Source organism: Manacus vitellinus, unplaced genomic scaffold (genome assembly GCF_001715985.3).
Source record: "Manacus vitellinus isolate BGI_N305 unplaced genomic scaffold, ASM171598v3 scaffold_5_pilon, whole genome shotgun sequence".
Lineage (NCBI taxonomy): Eukaryota > Metazoa > Chordata > Aves > Passeriformes > Pipridae > Manacus > Manacus vitellinus.
This window is the reverse complement of record NW_021940682.1, coordinates 6,841,155-6,862,867: the sequence shown is the minus strand read 5'-3', so window position 1 is coordinate 6,862,867 and position 21,713 is coordinate 6,841,155. Positions and strand designations below refer to the sequence as shown.

General features: G+C 44.5%; 1 protein-coding gene across 6 annotated transcripts in view; it reads left to right on the top strand.

Annotated features, from left to right (window-relative positions):
• The first annotated feature begins 248 nt into the window (after positions 1-248).
• Positions 249-21,713, top strand: part of IQSEC3 (IQ motif and Sec7 domain 3) — a 55,059-nt gene continuing 33,594 nt past the window's right edge. For 4 of the 6 annotated variants that reach the window (XM_018080734.3, XM_018080736.3, XM_018080735.2 and 1 more), the window contains exons 1-3: positions 249-329; positions 7,216-7,412; positions 18,854-19,142. In XM_018080734.3, the coding sequence (XP_017936223.1) occupies positions 7,246-7,412; positions 18,854-19,142 (456 nt within the window). In that variant the 5' untranslated portion in view covers positions 249-329; positions 7,216-7,245. The remainder of the gene's footprint in view (positions 330-7,215; positions 7,413-18,853; positions 19,143-21,713) is intronic. The other 2 variants (XM_018080737.3, XM_029963609.1) reach the window with 2 other exon arrangements.

Below are 21,713 nucleotides of genomic sequence, written 5' to 3'. Positions count from 1 at the left end.
TGGCTTGACATCAACAGCAGGACAGGTAAGGTAAGGGAGATGAAGATAGATAGAATTTCCAACCAGCCGCCTTCTCCCTGCTCCCCAGCACCTTGGAGTACAAAATATTAATGTAATAATTAGATTACTCTTTCAGCATCACTAGGGTTCGCTGTCCCCTTGGAACAGCTCTGAAAAAGACATTCTCCCTTGAGTTTTCTGCTAAATGAACTGAACACTGACCTACTATGGTTTGTTTTTTCTTACAGGAATGAAACTGTTTTACACCAGTTCTGTTGCCCAGCAGCTGACGCGGAGCAGAAGCCTTCATCTCCAGACTCCTCACCAAGGTGGGAAATTGCTGCCAGCCAGACCTTTATTTTTCCTACTTCCTTATCATCCATTACTAATCTTCTTGCCCCAGACAAAACTCACGTATTATACATGCCAATCCTCCACCATCATCCCTTATGTCCCATGTCCCCAGCACTGCTGTCTGTCTCTTTTCACTCCCAGAGATTACTGTTTGTACTGTTGTGTAATTGCTTGCAAACCCTCTCTGGCCTCCACTCTCACACACCCATTCACTTTCAAAAAGGTATTTTCAACCTCTCTTCAAACATCTGCTTCCATCAATCCACATTCACACTTGTACCTTTTCTTACCCTTCTGTGTCACGGTGACACTGACATACACATGCTTCACTCTTCTCCTTCAAATTAGCTACCCCACACTGTAAGGTTCCTGGACACAGTATTGATCCATAACCTCTAAGCTACAGCAAAAGTCACCAAACTCAGGGTTCTGTCTCTCACCCTGAGACAGGCTAGGGGGAGCAGTTTTACATGTGTTGAAATGGTCTGAGCTTGCCAGCAGAGAACAATTATAGACAGGTACTATTAACTATCACCAACTTGTATCCAGTCCAGCCAGGTGTGGGGACACCAGCAATTCTCGTAGCCCTCCCCCATCAGTGAGAGACATCAGTGCCAAGAGCAAGGGGTCCAAGGAGCTTCAAAAGTACTTGAGATGCATGTACTGCATATAGCTTCTGTGCTTGGCCTTGTCCTTCTGTTCTTGCCATGTCCTTCTCTTCTCACAACTTCCCAAACTTCCATCTTACAGATCATCTCCTTTTTCTCAGCCCTCATCACCATTCTGTCAACAGCAAAGAGTTTTCTCTTTAAAGATTTCTCTCATCACACTGCTAGACTTTTACATCTGACCTTTGGTAAGAAGCCTGAGTTACTAGGGAGGGCTCTGAACTGGGCAGAGTGAGGCTACAGCATTAGTGAGGCTACAGCATTTTTAAAATTATATTCCTCTTGTTTGTTCTGCTCACTGGAGCAGACTGTAGTTTCTGATTTCCTTCCAAGAAAAAAATATAAGTGCTGGACAACTGTGAAGAGAACAGGGGTGAGGGGGTGGGTGTCTATCTTTGAAAGTAGAGTTCAACCATGCTTGGAGACAGGGTAAAGAAGCAGAACCCCTCCTGCCCATCTGTGTATGAAAATGGAAGGGGTAACCCCCATGACGTCTGTGCTAAGGGCTCTCAAGCGTTGGTAAAGTTTGCATGACAGCCCGTGCACCTCCATGGCAGATGGGGGATGCTGGCAAGAAAGAGAAGGAGACAGCAGAGGAGGAGACTACAGATATTTCTGTGGTCAGCAACCTCTCCTTTGCATTTCTGGAGTGAGACAGTTTTGGTTAAGTGTTCTATTTTGTCTGAATCAAACCTCAATTTTGTCATGGTGTTCTATCTTCATACACTCGTCCTTGACCCTGCCCCATTCTTGTTGCAGCCTCCATCTTACTTCTGATCAGTTCCCTTTGTTTCTAGTATTTTCTTTTTCTACAAGGCTGACATTCTTACAGTCTTTGGCTCTAGGATTGTTTTTGTCAAGTTCTTGGTCAGGCCTTCCTTTCATCCCGGTGATTCTCAAAGGCCCTGCCCATCCCTTGAGCCTGAGTTTGTCTGCCCTCCTACTGCTGGGATTTGACAGGTAAATTGAAGAAGAAGCAACCATTTGTTTCAGTAATTTAACAAATTTGGCAAGTTGCATCCAAAGATGAGTCTGAGCCAGGAAATTCTGAAGTGTGGATGAATGACAATGACCTCCACTGCTTGTTGCATCTGGGCTTCCAGTTAAGGGGCTTCTCCTACTGATCTATGCCTGTCCATTTTATGCCTTTTGTAACTTGTCCCACTCTGCAGGCCTCATGCTTTCCTTACTTTTTCCCCAGGACTTTCTTCTGTCCTCTCCATTTCTAATGCCTCCAGACTCCAATAGCAGTCCCGAATTTGTTTGTGTGTGACACAATACGCTGTGCAGACATAAAAAAAGGTTGAAACCACCATGGCTATTTGAAAGTGAAAAACAGACACAGAATTTTTTGCTCTTTGAAACAGAGCAGCTTTTATGTGTGATCTCCCTACCTGACCATCTCAGGAGAAAAGAGCATCACTACTTCCCACACTGTGCCAGAAGAAAAGCAGAGCACATGCAGCACTGTTAAACTCACCAGACAGCTTTATGCTGGCCAGAAAACATCTCCTAGTCTCTGCCACGTCCTGCAGTCAGCCATGGGCTTCTTTCATGTCTGAAGTTACATATACACTGCAGTGAGGAAGGCAAAAGAATGGCAGGGAGGGAAAAACTCAGGATCACTGTGGAGCTGATGTCCATGTGGTGTTCTGAAATGGCTCACTATGCTGCTTGGAGAAGCTCATCAGATTATTTACAGAGCCTGCCACCCTGCTCACATCATGAACAAGCTCCCCATGGAACCAAGGCAGAACAAAAGTCAATCAAGACTGAAATATGTGGGTCAGACAACCTGAATAGGCAATCAGTTCCTGGGTGAGCCAAGCATATCCCTAAATAAGCTCATCAGGTCTCCTGATGGGAAAACCTGGTACATAGGGGCTCCCTGTGCAGCTTTTCTGTGTCCCACTGAATGGACAGCCAGTCACAAGTGGTGCTGTGGTGAATTTTGATAAACCAGCTTGGGTTTATTCTTTCTTTCCCCCTTCCATGATAGTTTCCCTAAATGAGATAAATCCTGTCAAAACTGATGCCACTAATAACCATCAACCATCTAGTTTTAATTAGAGTTTGCTTCATTAATGCCCCAACTCCTCTCTGCGCAGCAGATTAAATAATGTACTTGCAGCTCATTTACACAAACCCCCAAACTGCAAGGCTGAGCTGCAATCCTTTAATTAAACAGCCCGGCTGATCCCTGCCGCTGCCTCGGCTCATCAGTCTAAGCCGATTAAAGAGAATAGGGACTAATAAAGAGCATAAACAGGGAAGTGACTCTCATCTCTTCAAGGGACTTGGAGGCTCCAGCGGTGATCGGCTGCTTTCTCCTCCTCTACCTCAGCCCACATCCCGTCCTTCTGGGACCTGCAAGAATGGTCCTGCTTTCAGTAGGAACCCAGCCTCGTCTTGTGGGACAGGAATCCTTTGGGAGGCTGAGGGAAGATGGCCAGCAGGAGGGTGGCACAGCAGGCAAGGTGAAGATAAAAAGGGACATCAAAGCAGTAAGACGAGTGAGTGCCTGACTGCAGGAGAGACCAGCAAGAGCAGCCATGCAGCTCAAGTGAGGGGCAGGAGAGGAAGGAAATGCAGGGAATGACAGTAGGAGGTTGGCTGCCAGGAACAATCTGGGACAAAAATTTGTCTCTGCTGGTAGTTTGTGATGGTCACTGTCGTTCTTGTGTGGTCTTCCCTAATGTTTGTCTGCAAGATTTCTGACTCTTTCTTTGCTACCAATCTAGCTAAAGATGCCTCGGCTTCACATGGATGGGAATGATTAGGAACATGTCAGTGTCTAACCACTCAACAGAAGCCAGCTCAATGAGGTGATTGGGATTATTCCCACTCATATTGTTCTGCTTTGCTTCACTGATTGCCACAAGCAGAGCCAGCCCCCTTCTCTCCTGCAGCATGTGAATTCCTTGTGGGGAAGTAACAGCTCCATGAGTTTAGCAACGCAAATTTCCCACCTGGCTGCTTAGCTGGGTTGCACCAGCAATTAGCAAGACTGGTGCTGTAGGCCATGAATATTAAGAGATAGATTTGATCCCAGATTCTGCCAAGAAGCTCAGAGCCAAAGTACAAGATGAGGTGATGGCAGCAGAAGGCAGATTCCTGTTGCTGAACTGTAAGGGCTTTCCCATTTCAAAGTGCAGTATAAATCCTGTATATGGACCACCATTGTCTCCAATGGACTTGTACACTACTGGCTTCATGACCATAAGCCATCTTGCAGGTTGGGTTTCCATTGAGTATGCCAAAGATCAGGTTTAGTGACAGGAAGAAACTCCATGGATGGCAGTAGGAGCCAACTCTGCTCCTTTACTGAGGTGCTGATCAGACTCTGATTTAGCCAAACCCTGTAATTTCATAAAGCAACTGCTCTTTTTCTTGATGGCTTCTGCCTGTTAACAGTGGGGTTTCATTCTGGGGATTTGAATAGCCTAGTAATTGCATTTCCAACCTCTCCCAGTCTCACACAGTAGAGACTGGCATCCCAGAACAATGACCTTAAAATGTGTCCAGCAGCAGCCCAGCTCTAACAGGATTACATACCATTTTCCTTTGTGTGAGGTAATAGGACTGAGATGAGAAAGATTTGTTTCTATTAGAGTAATGAGAGGAAATGATGGAGTCACAATTGGAGGGAACAGTATATTCATTCAGTTGCCTTTCACAGGCTTTTTGGAGCCTGCCTCTGGCTCCCCTGTGGTGCTGAATAGGAAATCATCAGAAAATCACCTCTCCTCCAGCAATGGGAAAAGTTCTACACAAAACTTTAAGCGCATGGGGCAGGTCCACTTCGGCAATGGACATGGGGATAGCACTGGAGTGCTGAAGCATCGTGTCACAAGGGAGACTGGATGGGATCTGGGTACATTTCTGTAAAGGGCAGGATCAAATCCTAGAATAAATCTTCGGGAAGGGAGGATGTTCCACTGCATTTGTGGGAAAGTCCTTACTATCTATAAGAAGTGCAGATGAGGCCTGACCTGCTTTTAAGATAAAGGAACCAGAATCCTTCCAGGAAGAGGGAGCAGTCTTCTAGAAGGGCTTGAAGGTGTACTGAGCAGAAGGGCTAGGGTCTGAAATATCTATGGAAAAGTTGGGCAAACTCTGTTCATACTTTCCTGTAATATTTCCACACTTTTGAGTAGGGAAACTGCTGCTTAGATCAGGATTAAAACATGATTAGTGCAACTGGTGAAGTGTTTACTTCATGATTACAGACCAATGAAATTGTAACTCAATATAGTTGAGACTTCAGACAGCTGTGGACTCATTTCTAAAGTGCCTGCTGGATTAGTCTTTGTAGCAGGTTGGTTGCTTTCTGGCATCACAGCACCAGGTAGTGGTAAGGAGACCTGTGAACCATCAGCAAAATCTCCAAGCCAGCCTTCCTTGCAGTTCTGGTGAAATTCCTTCTTGCCTCACTTGTGACTTACCAAAGTATTGAAATGAAAATACAGGTTCTTGCTGGAAGAGGTCCTTTGTGCTTGTTGCTGCATTTGTATATGTGGGAGGCTGATAAGTAGATGGGCACATTTTGGATGGTTCTTTCAAATCAAACCTTCAAACATCTTTCTTCCCAGCTCTCTGAGCTGCATAGGAGTATGCTACCCCTTAAGCAGCACATGTTTAAAGACCAAAATCTGATTTCATTTACCTCTGGAGATCTGCTCTCTCTGATTCTTCCCATTTCTTTACCTGAACTCTGTTTCCATTGAACATACATTTGTTCTTTGTCCTATGAAGTCATGTTGGAAGGCATTGGCACAAAAAGAGCCATGAATATTATCCACTGCACAGTCACAACATCATGTCCTTCTTTGGCTCCCCACTGCTGTAGCCCAGGAGCATCTCTCCTCCCAGCACAGCTCTCACTTTGCCCTTGGATCACTCTATGTCCTCTAACAGTTAGATCCTCCTGAGAAATCCCCAAGACTTTGTTTGGGTTGTGAATGAGATGTCCCTTAAGGCTGAAGCCCATGAAGTTGTTGAGAACTGAACCACTCACCAAGTGAATTCTCCTTCTGGACACTACTGAAGCACCTTGATAAACAGTGGGGAATGATGGTTTTCCACCAGTATCCATCACTCTTTAAGCATTACAGTAAAACAACTGAGCTACTCAACATCTTGTCTGAACTTGTAAAAGATTGCCTCACAGAAAGAATGCAAATCCAGCTCATGAAATGGGAAATTAGCATTTCTGACTTAGGATCACTGGCAGGATGTTGGATATAGAATTGGGAGGTCAGTGCTTCCTTTCATCTCAGAGCTACTCAGTGGCTCTGTCTCAGGTGTGAAACATGATGATGATTCTAGTCTATATCAATTCAGATCTGTAAGCTTCCACTTAAAAAGCATAACAACTCTGCCTAATTGGCCCCCAGCTGGCAGTGTCAAGTGGATGCTCCTACAATTAGTGGACAATGGAGGCTGAGTTCTTCTCTGATTCTTAATGGAGAACACTCCAGGTCAATCTTAACAGGTTGTGGACATGCCAGTGCAAAGCAAGCCTCCACACCCATGGTCTGTGTCTTGTGTGCTCTGGGGACAAATCACAGTCCACAAAGCTCTTCAGTCTGACTTCTTGCGTTCCTGCCAAAGTCCTCCACACCACTGGTTTTGAAAACACACAGAAGTTTGAGCAACATTTCTGCTTTGCTAGCACATCCTGTTTGTGCTTCTCATTTCTTTTCCTTATTGAGGTCACAGTCATGAAGAGAAGATTTTTTTTCTGCTTCTTAACAGCTCATCTACTTCTTATTCTTCCCTCCCTGTAGATTTAATAATCCTGTTCCAGAGAGTACGATTGGAGGTTGCAGGGATGCTGCAGACAGGCAGGGATGGGTCAACAAAGTTCACATAAATATTCCCCCGGCTCACAGTTTTCAGAGTTTGAATTTTAGTCTGACACAAAGACGTGGGCGAGGAGTAATGTCTAGACCCAGATTTGAACTCTTCCTAAGCTAGGGAGTGAGTAGATTCCTTACTTTTTATGGATGTTTTGTACAGTGAGGACTAGCAACTTTAATTGCTTTGCAGGAGCCTAGGTCCAGAATCACAAAGATGTTTAGTGAATGTAGATTTAGGGCAAATATGGAAACACTTAGAATTATAAGCAAAAAATATTTTAGAGAACATCCTTAACATCATAGTTACCAACAACCTTGGGAATCTCTTGCAGGGAGGTATAGTTGGCAATTCTTCTGGTACTATGACCTGGGAGGAATGGCTCTTTCTGGAAGCATCCAAAGAAACAGGAGGTCAGTTTCAGATGCAGCGTCTCAGTCCCGTAAAGGAGATCCACCAGGACATTTTGGCACTATCTTCCACACAGACATTTCTCAGCTCCTCTCCAACAGCTGGTGCAGCCACTCTCAGGCAAGTGTGGAGAACATGAGGGTGGGGAAGTAAAGTAAGGAATAGATGGGCTCTTCAACAGGAAAAAAAATATTTCTGGTGGAATCTGGAGTCTCCCTGTCATGTTGGTTTCTTTGTTTGCCCCATCAACACCTTTCTTCAGGAAAGTGGAAGATGCCAGGAGAGAGAGGCCAAAAAAATCCATATTTGAAGTATCTTATTTTGAAACTGCAAGGGTGCCCATCAGACACATGTTTTCTGAGAGCCTGAAGCTGTACACAGCCATTGCCTAGCCACAGGTTCTTCCAGTCCTTCCTTTTCCCCAGTTGCTTCTGTTGCTTGCCTGAGTCCTGCCCTAGAGGAATTTGGACTTGGATTCAAGTACTCTTCTCCCACATGTGACAGTGCTTGCTATTTCTTGGGCCATGGTAATATCTGTGAAAGAGGATCAATCATAGCCAACCTTACAGTTGTGGAAGCCACTTTCAACAGTTGTTGAGATCCGTTAATCACTTAGTTGCATTAATACCAGACAATTCATTCTTGGCTTGCAGATGATCCTCATGTTCTCTCTCCCCTATATTGTGGAGAATTCCTTGCCTGTAACATGGCAACTTTTTGGTACTGGGGGAATGCAATATAAATGCCTGCTGTATCCTGTGTTTTCTGTGTGCTAATGCCACAGAGATGCAAGAGAAGAGGCTATGCCAGCCTTGGAAATATTCCTGTATCTAGCACTGAAAAGCAGGCACAGACGGTTGATAAAATAATAGCAGATGGACTGTGGTGGAGCTCACACCATTCATCCTAATCCTCTACTAATATCATCTGACCTGATCTGCATCAGTCAAGACGTACCCACCGCCAAAACTGAGCCATTCCAGACCTTTTGTACACTATGGTGTGGTTCTGTGGAACTTGACAGGTGGTTTTTGTAGACCCTCTGTCCACAGGCTTATTAATGGCTTGTAAGGAAGAGACAGATAGGGCAAAGAGATGAAAAAAAGGAGCCAATGAGAAAGAAAGGGAGACAGACTCATCCCAACAAATGTAACAGTGCTACTGTAAGAAAAATGAATGGCAAACATGCTATACAGAGAAGAATGACAGGAGAGAAGGAGCAGGAAAAGCAGGAAGATAAAAAATAGTTTAAATGAAAGAAGAAACTGGAGGGAACAAGAGCATATGAGCAGGAGATAAATGAGCAGGTCCCTTGGCTGGAATAGTCCTGTTCATGCCAGCATTCTTTGGCAGTGACAGCAATGAGGCTGTGGCCTTTTATTACACATTTTCTTGTAGTGTGATCTCAATCCAAAGGCCTTTTGTCTCTTTTGTGCTCTGCAACTCTAACTCACTCCTCTTCTGACCACCCCCATGGGACAGGCTCTGTTCTCAAATACAATAAGCTCTCCTTTTGAAAAATCATCTCTGCACTAGAATTTCTTCTTCTGCATGTGGCCCTGGCAGGCTTTCATGTGTTTCAGGAAGAACTGAAGAATCTGAGATGCTGAAGTGGAGCACACTGTACAGCTGCTCAAGCCACTCTGTTTGGGTTCTGAAAACATCTAGATAGGTGAGGGAGTGGGTGTAAAAAAGTTGGGACATTTTTGGGACTGTCACCTTGCTTGTTCAAGGCATAAACAGGACCTGAGTTCAGTGAGATTTTTCTTTTGAGACAGAAGAGCCCAACTCTGGCCATGCCACTTGGAAGTGTGTTCTAGTAATTTTTAACCATCTCTGGCTGGCACCTTGATTCATCAACACATAGATTGTCCCATCATCCCACTGGGAATTGTATTTGTGTAGTGATTAGAGCTGTATGTCACCTTTGTGATGCCCCAAACTGATATGTTGCTGCTTTCCTCTGAACAGGTCATGATGCTGTTATTATTGCCTAGGTTGACTGCAATCTCTTTCATTCCATCTTTTAGAGAAAGAGGGAAGATGAGGATAGGCTACCCTATGTACACATTGCTGGTACTCTTTTGCATGTCTTTCAGGGTGACTGACAAAATATAACAGATGCCTGTAGTTTCATAAATACACTGATGTGAGAGTGGTGGGTCAAGATGCACAAAACTGGATGACATAGAATGATGTTGTGAGAAGTGTTGCTGTGCTGTTACAGCACAACTGGATCTGATAAGGATGTTAGATTGCCTTAAAATAGAGCATATTGGGCTGGATCCTTCACTGACTTTGGTGCAATCCACTGGCATAAAGCCATTTAGCAACAGCCAGAGTACTGCTCAACCACACAGTAGGATTGGTTTCATCTAGGAAAACTCCAGTTTTACTTAATGATCATGCTCCAAAAGTCCCATGTCTGAGTATGGAGAATAAAGGTGGGAATAATTTTCATTCCTCATAGGTAAGTGAATTTTAAGTGCCATAGGGGAATATGAGCTTGCATGACCAAATATGTAAGCTGCTAAGTCATTCTGTTTTCCAAATGGGAGTGAGGAAAGATGGAAAAAGGAATGAAGCCTAGGGGAAGAGAAGTGACATGAAGTGGATCAGAGCGTGAGCGAATCAGCAGTGATAAAATTGGTTAAAACCTGGAAAAGTAGAGCTTTGTGCCTACTGCGTAAGGCTGTGGGGGTGGTCACTGGATTGGGAAGAGGAGGAAGGAATGCTAGCCTTGCTGTTTCTATTTTGGTCTTCAGCCAAAGGCCAACACAAACCCCTAGATCTGAACACAGTGGCAAAGTTAAAACCTGGATCATATCCGATTTCCTAAAGCTGGTAAATGGCGTTTGGACTGTCTGTATTGAGCAGGATGGTGATTTGAAGCTGTGTTACTCTTTCTGTTGAGGAGAACTGGGTTTCCTTCTGCTTGGTTTGGCACAAGCAGTGTCCTTCTACTGGGCTGCAGTGATTGCAAGAGATGAAACAGCCAAGATACTTGAGAATAGAAATAAAATTTTTCTGAGTCACAAGAAGATCTTCCTGTGAAATGGCTCACTCAACTGCCTTCAGAAATCAATTACCCTGATCCCTTAGGAGGGAACCCAGAGGTGCAGTCCAATGTAGGGTCCATCACAACAGGTGGAAAAAGAAGACCACAGAAGCCTTGCCTTGGTTTATAAATGCCAAGAGCTGTGTCCCTCACCCAGCTCATAGGCAGCTGAATTAGGAGAGCAATGGGCTGAGGGGACATGCAAGATTTCCTTTCCTTATAGAGACTCTGCTGCCTCCCAGCCCTGAATTCATCTCATTTTAGCAGTGAAATTCTATCTTCTGCATGATTGCACTGGCAGGCTTTTGTCAGTGAATTTGGTGATGTTCAAACCTGCCTCGGGGACGAAGAGCCAAGAGATCTGAGTTGAAGTGGCAGAAAGACTGCTGCTGAGAAGCCAAGTTTCTCTTTCCCGGGGTGCTGAGCGGGCAGTTACACTAATGTAGGATGCCATCTGTTTTTTCCTTCTCTAAAAGGTCGTGTTTACCAAACATTGGAGAGGCAAGAGAGGTCCAGGGTTAAAGTAAAAGTAATTAAACCCTGAGAGCAGGGCCTCCCATGCCTTCAGTATCCACTTGGTGCTTTTCACACCTCAGTGATAAGCACAGGTGCCCAGTTTGAAGCAGCCATAGGTAACCCTCTCTGCAGTGACAGGCTGTGGGACCTCCTTGTCTAACCTGCAGAGACAGCACAGAGCCAGCCTGGGATGTCAAGCCCCGAGATGTGACAGGCAGCTCAGAAAGGGGCTCTACTTCCTAAGCTGAGCCCTGTGCTCCTGCAGCTGGAGAAACAGGAGTCGTGGCTAGGAAGGGAAGAGGAAAGAGGGATATGCCAGAGGGGTGGCCAAAGTGCCATTATGAGATGTCACCCAGACACACACAGGAACTATAAGAAAAAAACTGTGACAACCACACCACGCAGCACAGCCAACCTTGCACCATGACCACCACTTTTCATTTAGTGAGAGCTGCCTTAGCTGTTCCAAGTTACCCCCTGGAAGAGCCTGTCTTTCCCCATGAAAAAGAGAGATCCTAATCCTCTGGTGGCTGAAGTCCCTCATGGAGAGCCAGGCCCTCAACAAGCAGCCAGCCCAGTCTGACACCTGGACAATCATCTTTGTGCCATGAGGGTATGGGGTGCTTCAGAAAAATTTAATTCCTATAGTGCTGTTCTGTACCAAAAGGCACAGCAACACAACAATGTGGGAATTACAACAGCACATGGGGATCAAGTTTAAATACGAAATCTGAAATGAAGGCCCTGACTTTGGCAGGTTGGTCCCCGTGGGACAGGAGGCATTTGATAGTATTATTACATTATCTGTCTGCTTAATGTACATCTCACCAAAACCACTTTAAGCAATGTTGAAAAGATGTTGCCTGGTTCAGTCTGTGCTAAAGGATGTTAAATTTAATTGATTTCCAATGTATTTACTGTACCCTACTGTCAAATCTATTTTACAGGTGTGTGTGCTGGCCTTTTTATGAAACAGATTATATATTCTGAGATAGGTAATGAGCTCAGCTAATTATCATTAAATCCTCTTGGGTAAAACTAGTGTGAGAAGATGGCTTGATGCCACTGCTTTGCAAGGTGTTATGTGAATGTAGACAAAATCAGAATCTTGTTCCTATATTTGTCTTTGTTGGAGGAGACTGTCTGAGAAAGCTGCAGCTCGGCTGGCAGGGGATGATTTGCCAAGATCAAATTCCAAGTTCCCTGCCTCTCTGGCAGGAGAGACTTTTGCCTTCCATCAGTTTCAGCATGCTCCCAGGGAGCATTGCCTTCAAGTCACCCTAAAACCTGAACTTAAAAGCAAATCAGAAGCAATTCTTTTGCACTCAGACACCCTGCACGTCAGAAATCTCTGAACCTTGAAAAGATCCCATAATATATTACCAAGCCTGTCTCAGCCATTTTTTTTCATTGAATTCTGATGAACCCATTCACCCATATGTCATGGGTGTCCTCAGGGAACACTGAAATGTTATAAACTGAAAAGGCACTTTGGACCCTGCTAAGTCAGCAGTTGATTTATTTTTTTTCCTGAATAGTTAAGCTCAGGAAAGACAGAGTGAGCATAGGTTCTTGCAGACTTGGGGTCTGGACTCCATTCTACTGACATTAGCTGGTGACCTCTTTTTCTAATTCTCTATAGGGCACTTTGTAAGGGTTTTTTATTCTGACATCTGTGAAGCTTCGAAGTCTCATATGACTCTCAGGCCATCATAATATTAATCACTTATGGCAATTTGAGAGCAGTATATATACAATAACCAACAGATCCTCATACTGAGCTCTGTGAAATGTATTAAATTTTTGTGGTCTTTCACAACTAGGCCATGTAGTCTTTGCCTCTGTTACGGGTCACAATCCTGCTCACTGACCTTGAATACTGTGAAGAAGGTGTTTGGTAAGTTATACATGGGAAACAGCAATGTGGTCTTCGCCTCTGTAGTACTTTTGTAACACCTCACAGCCTTCCGTACAATTAGCTAGACTTTTTTGCATAACCATTATACCTGGCAACAGCGCATCTGAACATCCTCTTCTTGGGTGACTGGTTTCTCAAACCACTCACCAAATCCAGAAGTGCCATTGCCATTTTTTGTTCCTCTGTTATTGCTCTTATTTATCTGAAAAAAATTTTTCTTCTTGGAGGAGAGAGGAGCAAAGAGATGAGTTTTGTGTCACGACCATACAGGAGCTCTTTAGCTCTGGAGTGATCAGTGAGAAAGCTCAGGTTTAATTTCTTACAGCACTAACATTACTGTCCCTGAGAAGAATAGCCCTTCTGGCCCTTGAGTCCTGTTTAGTCACTCAGCTACTCTGTAAACACTTTTGTGAGAGCTCTGAAAATTAGTTTTAGACTTGAACTGATTCTGATTTTTGACAGTGGTGCAATGGAATGTAGTGTCTGGAGCACCCAACTTGTGTGTTTCTGCCTGTAGGTCTAGCTTGAAATTGTCATTAAAGATTTGTGGGGAAGGGGCTGCATGTTGTTACTCAAGTCATCAAGTATGGGAATGTTTAAGCCTGGCAGTCAAGATCCAGCAGATAACCATGGTTCATTTCCACAGCTGTCAGTTAGAAGTACAGATCTTTGCCAAACTGGAAACATGTATTTCTAGAAGCAAGGAGGTGATGAGGAGTATGCAAGGAAGGGCACCATCCTCATGCTTTAGCAAATGACAAGTAGTCAAATCTCTCCCAGGACAGACAGTGATGCAACAGCTCTGTACAGACATGGAGAGCTGATACTACTAGGAATGGGTATATGGGCTTCTCTGGCTTGATAATTTAGTATCACTGATTTGGTCTTTACATTTCCAAAGTAGCAGGAAGGGAGAAAAGAGAGAGTCATAAAAAATCGTCTACATAATACCATTTCTCCTCTATCATCTCCCTACATCCTTCCCTTACTCTAATCCTTACATAAAATCTTCCTGAGAAACCTGCACATAAAAGCTAAGTATCAGAAGTCTTATTTACTTGTGCTAAATAAAAACATTTATGAGCACCAGCTGAATTGTCTCAGCGAGAGCTTTTTCACCATCCCGCTTTCTTGAAACAAACACTAGGATTCAGCTCAAAACCCTGATATCCCTGTTTTGAAATGCTAGACTGGTGAAAGTATTTTATATAAGCCCCGAGTCAGGTTGTCTGTAGTCACCGATTTTGTTAACAAACCTGGTTGCTGTCTGCAGCAGGCATGAATAAGTCAGCAGTGCAAAAGTACAGGAGATACCTGAAACATGAGAGATATTTTTTTTTACAGCAGGTGAAATCTATTTGTAATAATGACTAAGCTGGTTGCTACGGGTCATAAAAGTCAGATAGGAACATCTAGGAAGAAGAGAACAGCTGATTTTTTAGTCTTACCTTTTTTTTTTTATTCTGATTGCAAGTGATTTACATTAATATTACAACTTTCAATCAAACAGAATTCAAAGAAATTACAAACCTTCCCTACTTGACTGTATGACTGGCAGAAAATTGTTGAATTAATCATGCAAGAGTAGCTGTAAAAGCTGTGAAAAATGGTGGTATATGATACCTTAGGACAGCAAGTAAAGAACACCGATTACAGTTGAAACTGCAGGGGTGATGCTGGGATACAGAACTAAATTAACCTAGTTGGAGTTGGGCCGGGACTTTGGGATTCACACCTTAGACTCTGCATGGGACTTTTAATTATTGCAAGTGGTTAGACAAATTTTCTCATCCAAGAAACAGAATGTGCAATAGATCCATTCCCCTTCTTCATCTCACAGCCAGGGAGGCTGATTGTTTACTTACCAAGGGAAAACAAGTGGGTCCCTGTAATTTGCTTAATAACATTTTTTTTCTCAGAGATCTTCCATGTTACAGTGCCTATTCTTGCCCTACTTACTTTCCTTACTGTTGGTGGGTTTGGTTTTTTTTTTTTTTGGTTATTGTGATTATAATATCTCCTGAGCCTTCATTTTTTAACAAAACCTGTGTTCTACCGATGCAAATCAACTCTGTCACTCAGGACAGAGGGAAAAAAATCAGGATTGTTAAGTTTTTAGCCTGTATTTAACTGCAGCATCAGTTTTGATCTTTAGCAGTGTATTTTATTTCTTATTGGGAGCTTCATCAGTTGCTGCTACTGGACAACAAAAAAAAAGCCTCCCCAAAACACTTCCTCAGAAACAGGTTCAAGATGGGAATAAAACTGGGAGGAATACAGGTGGTAAGTGAAACCATAGGGCTGTAATGATAACATTCAGACTGCTAAGCAAACTCATTTTTTCCACTGCTTATAAGTCACTGAAGTATACCAGCTGAAAATGAAATTTCCCAGGTTTGCCCAAAGGTGAAGTAGGTATTTTTTCCAGATTTTTTCACACTAAGTAAAACTGGTTCAGCCATTTTTTATTATCTTTTCTTTCCACAACAGAACATGTAGAAACTATTCCCACTTCAGCAAGAGTGTTTGCTATTGTGTTCTGAACAGTACAACAGCCAAACCAGCATGGGGTTAAAAAGTTTATATTTAGCATAAAAACATCTAGCTGAAAAATGCCTTTGAGTGCTTCAGTGGAATCTGATTTTGATCTGACCGAATTTTGACCCGCAGAAAATTCCACGCTTAAGCACAATCCATTCTGTATGGGTGTATTCACTGGGCTCAGAGCACGCACGGAGGAGGAAGGCAAGGTTGATGTGTACGTGTGAGGAGCTTGTGTCCTTATCCCAGCACTGTGTCTGCAGGGGCTTCAGTTATGCCCCGCGAGGGTGGCGCTGAGGCTGACGGTGCTTCTTACACATCAGTGACTGAGTGTGTGCACTTAGTGCTTGCAGTCTTAGGGCCCTCCTGTGTCTGGAGGAATAAACTAAATGTCCAGTGAGGTTAAAGGGGGTTTCCAACCATTCCGGGTTGGTCCAATGTCCTCTACCCCCTTGGCCAAGGTCAGAATCAGGTCCGGTGAGGGTACCCAGCACCAGACACAGCCCAGTCATCAGTGTTTAGGTCCATGGTGATGAGGCAGATCCAAGGTCAAGTTGGGGACTCAGTCTTCAGGGTCCAAATCAAGTGGGTTTGTGGCCACATAATGGGGAAAGCTGTGGCAGGGCTGGAGACCAGTGTTCCTACAGCGTGGCTGGGGCAGGGATTGATGGCTCTGGGCTTGGCTGAAAAGGGGCAGCTATGCAGGGGATATTTGTGGGACACCCAGGTGAGACTGGTCAGGCTTTAAGTGACAAGGCTTTTCATAGAGCCTGAGGAATCTTTGTGTATGGAGATATTCAAGAGTTGCCTGGAGAAGGCCCATCTGTCTTTGAAAATGGCCCTGCTTTGAGCAGGCGGTTGGAATAGAGACCTCCAGCCTTCCTCCCAGCCTAGATTATTCTGTGATACTACAAACCCTACTGGTTTTACTTCTGTATTAGCAGTGCATGCAGGATGTGCTGTCACTGTGAATGTGACACTCAGGCTCTAAACTGTGTGTGACAGAAAACCAGACAGATAGTGTGCGCCCACCAGAGGTGATGTACTCCTTACAGGGCAACGGGACCGAAGGCTGCAAGCTCTTGCTCACACACTTCATGTTCTGCCATGAGCAGCCAGCAAAGGTCCTCAGAAAAACAAAGCTAAGCATATGTGTGAGCATTTAGAGGACCATCATGTCAGGGAATATTTGCTGGCATTTAGAGACCATTCATGCTCCAAGGGGAGTCAACTGGCTCTCTAGCCTACTGCCTCGGGCCCTGATCTGCCCTGAAGAAGGTCTGCGTAGCACACTGTGCACTGAGGCCTTGACTCAGCAGAGCAATTTGGGATGTGTGTCTTGCTGAATCAGAGCTTATGTGTCTAACAGAAATTGCTTTATAGGGCACAGTCCAGTTCCCACTGAAATACTTGTGAGGATTTCGGCACGCACTTCAACGAAAACGTGATCAAATCTATGTCACCTGGTCACCCCTTGAGCTGAGGATAAAAATTGCTGCTCTGCTGGTTAAAATGAGAATGTATAGAACAGGGGCTGCCCATGCAGTGAGAGCTGTAAGGGAAAAGTCTTTTGTAAAGGTTTCCTGCAATGTGGATGGACGTAGAACAGAAGGAGTTAAAAATGGCTACATACTTTAGGAGTGTATCTTTAGGTGTAGAAAAAAGTGTAGTATCAGGAATAGAATAGTGAAAACTTTTATAAGGTGTACAACCTAAAAGAATAGTTTTATGCCTCATTTTAGTGGTGGTATTTCCTGATTGATGAATATGCAAAGACATCATTTTAATATGCTTTGACAAAGTTGGTTACATAGCATTTATGTAAGAGACTGGTTTCTTCTGGGAATATATTTTGTAAATCTAACTGGTGACTACATGCATCTGTATAAAAGAAGAAGTTTTCTACCTTGAAATCTTTCATCTTTCATAATTCTGAAGTTGTGGTACTGTCTTTGCTTCATCAGATGTGGAGCTCCCTTAGAAAATGTGGGAATATTTCTAAATTTGATTGTTAAATCTATTGAACAGAAGAGCTGCCACTGGAGAGAATATACTTCCTAAAGTACTAGTAAGTGTGCAGAAGTACGCTGAAGCTCAGGAGGCAAAGTCTATTTACAGTTAGAAGACTTGGGCTCTTGAGTGCTTGCACCACTTTTGAAAATAAGACTTAAATGCTTCTAGGTAATTTGGGCACTACAGAAAATCATATCTGATTTTCCTCTTTTTGCTCTGACATCAACATCAATCATAAAATGATTTATTATATAGATAATAGCAGAACTAGTTGTATGTGGAGCAAATCCAAGAGAAATAAATATGATTCAGATGTGAGTTGAATAATTTAATGGTGTTTAAATATGGGAGGCAGTACATATCCTTGATTTCAGTGGAATTAAATGCATTGGTTCTGTAGAAATTATTTCCAAACTAGATGTTGCTCTCAGCTAAATAGTCATTCCTTGGAAACCAATGTGTCTGATGGACATGGTGCAGTGGAAGCCAGAGTCCATGCAGGGTTGCACACTCTTGGAAATCATAAATTATTCCTCTGTAGCCACTGGAAGGAGGCTAATGTAATGATGAACAAACACACTAATGGTTGAAACAGCCTCCCAGAATACCAAACCCTTGTTTGAAATCAGATGATTTTGGAATATACTTGGCAAGAAGGGTTAACTATAGATTTCCTCAGCACTTCAATGGATCAGACATATGCTAATCCCATCCTGCCTGGAGCAAAATGTCATCTCTCTTAGAGTGCACTGTTGTCAGGCCCTGGTTTCACACAATTGCTGCTGTGGCTGACAGGAGAAAAGAGTGTTTTCCTTTCTCCACAAGATCTCAGTGGCACAGCAATTTGTGGGTCATAAAGAGAAGGCTTCTTTCATGGAAGCTCTGCAGGCTGCTATGCCTGTATTGCAGACATACTTTAGAGAGTCAGGATCTCAGGGCTGGCTGGCTCTTAAGTGCTTAAGTGCTGGCTGGCTCTTAAGTGCTGGCTCTTTATACTCTCAGCTCTCCAAGAGTTCCTCTGGAAACTCTGCAACATTCCTCTGCCCATCTTCCACATGCCCTTAGAAACTCCAAGGGAAAACAGGGTCCTTGGGGTCCTGGCTCAGTGCCAGATGGGACTTGAGATGTGCAGAGAGAGGCTGATCAATAGGCAGGAAGGGCACAGGAGTGATTGCCAGCTGCTAGCTGCTCCAGAGGGCAGGAGAGCTGTCCATAGGCCATAAGACCCGCCTTGGTTCCCCACCTCCTCCAGCTGCAGCACCTGGAGCAGAGGCAGCCAGGCAGCTCCAGGAATCATAGGACTGGTTCATACAAGGGTGCCTCCTCTTAGGGAGGGAGGGATCAGAGCTTTGGCTGCATCAACCCACAGTCCTGATCCATCACTGAGAGAGACCCCTCACAGCCCAGGCTCCCCAGACATTTAAAATGCAGCTCAGTGAAGAATAATAAACATGATCATAAATCCAATATAATAAAAACAAATAAAAAAAGCAAAACATTGCATTTCTTTCACAGTGACGATCCCAGCGGTTCCACAAGCAAGAAAGCCGGGTGTGAAACGGAGGATCCGAAGGAGGCCGGCAGACAGAGTGGCCAGGAAGGCAGGTCCGACACCCTGACGCTAAAAGCCCAGCATGCGGAGCTCCACGAAGAGCAGGCAGCGGGGTGTTCCCCTCTGGTGCAGAAGGCGAGCCTCCACCACACGGGCTCCCCAGTGAGAGTGCAGCGCAGCAAAGGGGCGGCCTCGTGTTCCCATGCGGCTGCCTCCGATTATGAGCTCTCCCTTGACCTAAAGAATAAACAGGTACCAAGGCTTCCTCCTCAGGCTGTGGGAGAAGGGGATGGGGCGGGTGGGACTGCATTCACACTGTGGTGGGACGTCTTTCAGCAAATACTTCAGCCTTTTGTTCGCCTTGAGCTTTTGCCCTGCCTGAACTGGCCCTTTGGCTACGTGGGGCTGATGGAGGAAGTAGCTTCCCCACCTCTGACTGCATCACCCTTTCACCCAAACCTGCTGGTCTCTGGTCCTCATTGCCTGGGTTCTGTGGTCCAAAGTGGACCTAGAAACCCAGTTGTGAGTGTAGGCTTAGAGACGGATTGCAGGCAGAAGAGAGCTGCAGCATCCAGAGATACTGCCTTGCTCACAAGTGTGCAGTGCCTGTAGGGTTCTAGCAACTGGTTGTCTCAAATGATGTCCCTCATTTGGGAGAGATCTCCAAGAACCATCTTGCCGTCTTGGATCACGCAGGGTAGGTCCCCAGTGCACTTCTGCATTAGCATGAGGGTTTCATTCAATGACTGTCCTACACAGCATCTACCACGCTGTTTGTGTATTGCTGCCATGACTGCCTTCAATGCAGCAGTGGATGTTGAAAAGACAGACAGGTTAACCAGGCTGAGAGGAAATTATTCAGTTCCAGAAGTTGCAAGCCTTGCCTTCTGTGCCTGAGGCTACAGCCTAGCTCCAGAGCACAAGCGTGCCCCTCTCTAGCTGCATCTCCTGATGGACTCCGAGCAGGGGACAGTGGGACAGGGGCTAATAGCAGCTGGGCTCCTCCTTCAAAGGTGATGAGGTGGAACATGCCCCCCCACTCCGTGCCTCTGCAGATTACAGTCCAGGAGAGCTGTTGTGCAAAACAGAACCTAAATAATAGTTTCTGTCTTTTCCCTGGTATGGCAGCTCAACCAGAGGCTGTTGGACATGCAGACCCTGCAGTATGCGAGGTGAGGATGACAAGCAAACACTAGTGACAGTGTCCAGATTACGTTCAGTGGGAGAATTCAGTGGGAGGTATGCCACTGCAGCTGAAGGGTATCAGCTAATGAGGTTTCCACAGAAGAATTGCTACTTCTAGGACATCTCTTTGCCACTTCTTTTAAGGCATTGCTGCTGTCCCTAAATATACATGTCAGATCAATGGCTCAATAAATTTCTGAGCAAAAGAGAGACCTTGGCTCTTTAGCTCTGTCTTTCTCGAAATACTGTGTACTCAGAAATAATTCTTGCTTCACACCAGGAAAAAAACCAACAGACACTAATTAACTGGCTTAACAAACTGATGTGACATATCCTCAGGGTGGGTCAGATCTTGACTGCTATATATGGGCTTAGCCTCCTCGATGTCCTAGAGCTGCTCTGGTTTGTCCTGGGGCATCTGTCCTGTGTTATTTTAGCTTTAAGGTCATGTTGCCCTATCATTGTTCTTGCAGCAGAGGCCAAACCTGCCCTGGATGCATGTGAGAGAGAGAGACATGTTAGCTTATTGTTCATTAATTTCTGGTGCCTTGCAGGACTGACCTTGCACGGACCTAGCCTATCTTGTAGGTGAAACCACTTTTCCCACAGCAAAGGGGGCTTACAGTATGTGTGCCTCTCCAGCCTGATGGTTGTCCTCAGTGAATTGCCTCCAGCTCTGGAAGGGGAGATTTTCAGGCAGTGAAGAGTATTAATTCTTCAATTCTTGCACTCTAGTATGTGTTTTTATAGGTATTCCTATCAATTTATTTGTCAGGTAGTTCTGTTAAATGGGAATAAGAGTGATAGGACCCACATAGCACTGTCCCAGTAGAACCCTAGTCATAGCTCAAATCGTAATACATTAACAGAACTTACGATAAGAAAAATAGGTGAAAGGAGACATTTTTAGTTTCAAAGCACAGTTGAAGTCACATTTACTTTTTGGGAGAGGACTGAGTGTTACTTAGGAGGGTAGGAGGGTAGAGTACAGCCTCCTCTGCAAGGCTTGGACCAGTCATTGCCCCTCAGCATCATACTGCTGGGTTGGTGAGTGGCTTCATGGCTCTCCTTACTTTCTATCCCATGAAACAGAGATTGCTGACAGTGCACAGAGCAGAAGTACACTACGCTGGGAGGTTGGAATGGAGACTAAAGTGCTAGAGTTCCCCTATGCTTAGACTATATTGAATGTTGGGAAAATGGAGGGTATCAGGAGAGAGGAGCATGCTTTCTGTCATACACACTCTTGGGTTGTGCTGAAGGGTGGCAGATGTCCCAGGCATGAAGGAAAATATCCCATTAACACATGGCACTTATAGCAATGTTCTTCCATTGTGAAAGGCTGGAGGGAGGGAGAAGCATTAAGAAAGGGTGATAGAGAACATGTATGCTCTGTTTGTCTTTTTTTTTTTAAATTTTTTTTTTGCAATGCATGCGTTGCCTGGAGTCACTCAGATCCTGTCCCTAAGCCTGACTCTCTTCTTGCTAACATGGTGGCACATCGCCATGCTAAGTGGCAACCTTGGTGGAAAACCAGTGCTAACTGAGAATAAGATCAGGCCCATTTTCTCCTGGCAGATTTATGAATTTATGCCTATGGGTAACAAAGCCAAGGGGCGTGCACCTCAAATGTTTGGC